The sequence below is a fragment of the Gavialis gangeticus genome, unplaced genomic scaffold, assembly GCF_001723915.1.
Source record: "Gavialis gangeticus isolate Ggan-Ray unplaced genomic scaffold, GavGan_comp1, whole genome shotgun sequence".
In the NCBI taxonomy this organism is placed as follows: Eukaryota; Metazoa; Chordata; order Crocodylia; family Gavialidae; genus Gavialis; species Gavialis gangeticus.
This window is the reverse complement of record NW_017728995.1, coordinates 601,068-604,794: the sequence shown is the minus strand read 5'-3', so window position 1 is coordinate 604,794 and position 3,727 is coordinate 601,068. Positions and strand designations below refer to the sequence as shown.

Here is a 3,727-nt window from a genome sequence, read left to right as displayed (position 1 = left end):
TTGAAGTCCACCCTCCTGAAATCTAGGGCTGCTGCCTTGCTGTAGGCCTTTGCCACCTTGCGCTGGACGGTGAATTCCAGCAGGTGATGATCACTGTTGCCCAGGTGGTCGAGCACCTGCAGCCCCCTCACCAGGTTGTCGCCGGTGACCAGCACCAGGTCCAACAAGGCATCTCCCCTGGTGGGGCTGGGCACCTCCTGGGTTAGATGGAGGTCCTGCATTCTGGCTAGGAACCTACGTGAGCGGTCAGACCTGGTTGACTGCTCTTCCCAGCAGATGTCTGAAAAGTTCAGGTCACCCATGATGACCATGTCCTTTGACCTAACTACCTCCGTGAGCTGACTTAAGAATTCCTGGTCTAGCTCTTCCTCTTGGTTGGGTGGTCTGTAGTAGATCCCCACCATTAAATCTCTTTCCCCTCAACTGCCTTGTATTCTATCAACTGCCTTGCATTCTAGTTATATTACTGCCTTGTATTTCATTATAATGAAAATTAAATCTGCCATTACACAATTTGTAATGCATACCTGCATGAGATTTCTTACATCTCCTCAGGGGTACACATACCACAGTTTGGGAACCCCTCATCTAGAGCTAAGGCTTTAGTATGCATGAGAAGAACTTGCAAGAATCTCCCACTTGGAAGACCTTCCACTCATCATCTTTAAAAGTTTCAAAATAACTTTGGATAAAATTAAATCACATTAAAGCCTTCTCTGCAGCTTCTGCCATCTGGAGCTCTCCATCCTGTATCCATCTGCTTTACTGAGTCTTTCTCTATCCAGGCCTCAGTTGCCAACCATCTTGTTTCACTTACATGCCCCCATTCTCTTTGACTCTAGAATATGTATTAATTCAAGTCCTAATACTGCAAACTATTACTTGCAGGAATTCTTACTCATGTGAGTAATGCTTCATATGTGTCCCAGTGAACTCAATTAATACAACATGTAATGCATGTGAATACATGTAAGATACTGGTCTTTATTTTTTGGCCCAGTTTCTTGGCATTTGAAAAGCTTAAAAAGTCTTAACATGCCTTTCACATAATTGTAGTGATATTCCACTTACTCCTATCAGCTAACGTTGTAGTGAATAAAACATATTTAAATGAGCAAGAGTTAGTTGGATTATATCCTAACTCTAAGATTGTATTTCTTAGGTCTGCAAAGTGTATTCAGATACACAGGTTGCTTTGTCTCCCACTGAAGTCCTTGGGAATTTTGAAATTGACTTTAGCATGAGCAGTGTGAGAACCATAGTTACCATGAAATACTCTACCATCTACACTGCCACATGACTAAATTGGGAATACCATCTCAGGAATGACGTCTGCCCTTGGAGGCTAGCGGGGCATGGCGACTGCCTGCGGGTGGTGGCGGTAGCAGAGGTGGCGGCCATGGGGGCGTAGTGGCAGCGAGTGGGAAGCTCCCACAGGTGGCTGCGGTGGCAGGGAGGGGGGTGGTGAGCACTGACCAGCGGTCGGCAACAACCGGCACACACCGCTGTCAGTGGTGCCCAGAGGTGATAGACACCGCCAGCGGTGTCAGCAGCGGGGGTGGGGTGGTGAGCAGCAACTGCCCGCAGGTGCCACTGGCAGTGTCAGCCACTTGCACAGGGTGCACTGCCAATCTCAGGGGGTGGATGTGCACCCCCTACGCATCACCAATATACCATCCCATACACAGAGAACTATATTATACCAGGGCTGTCCAACTGGTGGTCCGCAGACTGCATGTCACTGGGGGTTAGTGTGCAGCTTCCCTTATTCCCAGTCTGATGCCACTCGTCTCCTTTGCTCTCCTGCTGCTGCTTTGAAAGTCACAGGGCATCTCCTGTTTCCTCCAACTTCTGTTACATGCCTCCACATTTGGGGGATGAGCAGAGCAGTGTCACCTGCAGGGCAGAGGGAGCCAGTGCTGGGGGAGCTCTGGGGGACTCTGTGCAATGCAGAGGCACGGGTGTAGTGCAGCAGTTGTCACCCATCTTGAGATACAGGGGCGCATGGTGCACACCATACCTATGCAGTGTGGGAGGGGCCTTTGCGATACAGCAGTGTATTAAATCTTTGTAGGTTAGTCTAAGCTGTGTAGATTGAACCATTAAGTAAACAGATGTTCACTTTTGATTCTGGAAATGCATCCAGAAGCTGGGGGGTGGGGGGAAAGGGGGCGCCTAGAGCACCCCTCCCTGCTCAGCAGGAGCAGACAGCTTGGGCTAAGGCTAGCCTGCCCACCCTGTGAGGTGGGGTTTGCAGGGAAGGTGCAAGGCATCTTGGGATGCTGGGGGACTGTGAGTTAACTTGAATTTGGAGGGGATCTGGGACAGAACTTCAATAAACCAATTTAACTTAAATCAGTTAAGCCTGATACTACTTCCTTCCAGGTTTATCATAAACCGGTTTGGGCCGTTTTGAAAGCAGTTGACATGTAATGTACTGAACTTCAGTTGTGTTACAGATTTGAACAGGCTTCCGGTTGCTTATACTAGTTTATGTAATTTCTGTCCCTGGCCAAGGGGTCTGTCAGGGTTCAGCGTGCAGCTCCTGCAATACGTGACCAGGGTGTGTTGGTCTGCGTGGCGTGTGGTGCGAGGAGGTGGGGACTGTTGCGCTGAGCTACTTGCAACTTGGACAGCCCTGAATTATATAAAATGAAACCTCCTGCACTGGCAAGGCAGATGGACTAGATGCCCTAACCGGTCATTTCCATGTCTAACTCCTGGAAATCTCTGAACATGATATGCAGTTAACACTTTCAGGTTAAATTTCTTTCCTGCAGTGTAAAATGATAAAAATCATATCCGAGGCGGTTATTTCTGTGGGAAGGAGAAAGAACAATGAGTGTGTGTGGCACCCTGGGTAGTTCATCCCTTCCCTTTTCACTCTTTCAGACATAAAGGGCAGGTAAGCCACTCTTACCATGGGATATGTTTGCCTAGTGACTGACCACACCTCCGATTCTGACTTTTTCATAACGTTTCCAATCAGTGCACTGAAAACAGGCAGACAAAAAGACGGAGATTCTATTTCTACAAAAACAAGTAATAAGAATGAGGACAATCAGCTTTACTTTTATAGTTTACTCCCTTTAACAAGGGCTTAGCAGGGAACGCCCCGCTGTCCAAACACCAGCCCCGCCCACGCGGGCGCTGACGAGCTTCCCCAGTTGCCCAGCACCAGCGGCGCGGAGCATCCCGAGAAACACAAGGTCGCGCGCAGGCCCCGCCCCTGGCCCCGCCCGCCGGGTCGAGAGCAGCCAATCGCCGCGCTCGGCGGGGCCGCCTCAGAGCCCGGCCCGGGCCTGTAGCTGACAGGAAGTGGCGGCAGGCGGGTTGGTAGGATGCTGCTGGTGCTGTCGGAGGAGCACAAGGAGCACCTGGGCTTCCTGCCCCGCCTGGACAGCGCAGGTGCGAGGGCGGCGGCGGTGGCGGCCGGGCCGGGCTGGGCTGGGCTGGGCTGGGGACTGAGCGCGCTGTGCCGTGTCGTTGCAGTGGCGGGCGAGCTGGGCCGGCTGGCGCTGGAGTTCCTACGGAAAGGCGCTAACGCCAAGGTCTACGAAGGAGCCGCGAGTAAGAGGCGGAGCAGCGAGGACCCGCGGCTCGTGAGGAGGAGGCGGCTCCCGGCCCCTGGCCCCCGGGGGCGAGTGTATCCCGGCCCGGGGCATTGCAGCCGCCGCCGCAGCCATGACGAGCGGCCTGGTGCTGCGGCCCGCCGACAGTCCCGGCC

At 52.3% G+C, this 3,727-nt stretch overlaps 1 protein-coding gene across 2 annotated transcripts in view; it reads left to right on the top strand.

The window, feature by feature from the left end:
• Positions 1–3,286: 3,286 nt before the first annotated feature.
• The window catches only part of COMMD2 (COMM domain containing 2), a 10,698-nt gene continuing 10,257 nt past the window's right edge, over positions 3,287–3,727 (top strand). The window contains exons 1-2 of one of the 2 annotated variants that reach the window (XM_019503128.1): positions 3,287–3,408; positions 3,493–3,570. In XM_019503128.1, coding sequence (XP_019358673.1) covers positions 3,342–3,408; positions 3,493–3,570 — 145 coding nt within the window. In that variant the 5' untranslated portion in view covers positions 3,287–3,341. The remainder of the gene's footprint in view (positions 3,409–3,492; positions 3,571–3,727) is intronic. The other variant, XM_019503127.1, reaches the window with a different exon arrangement.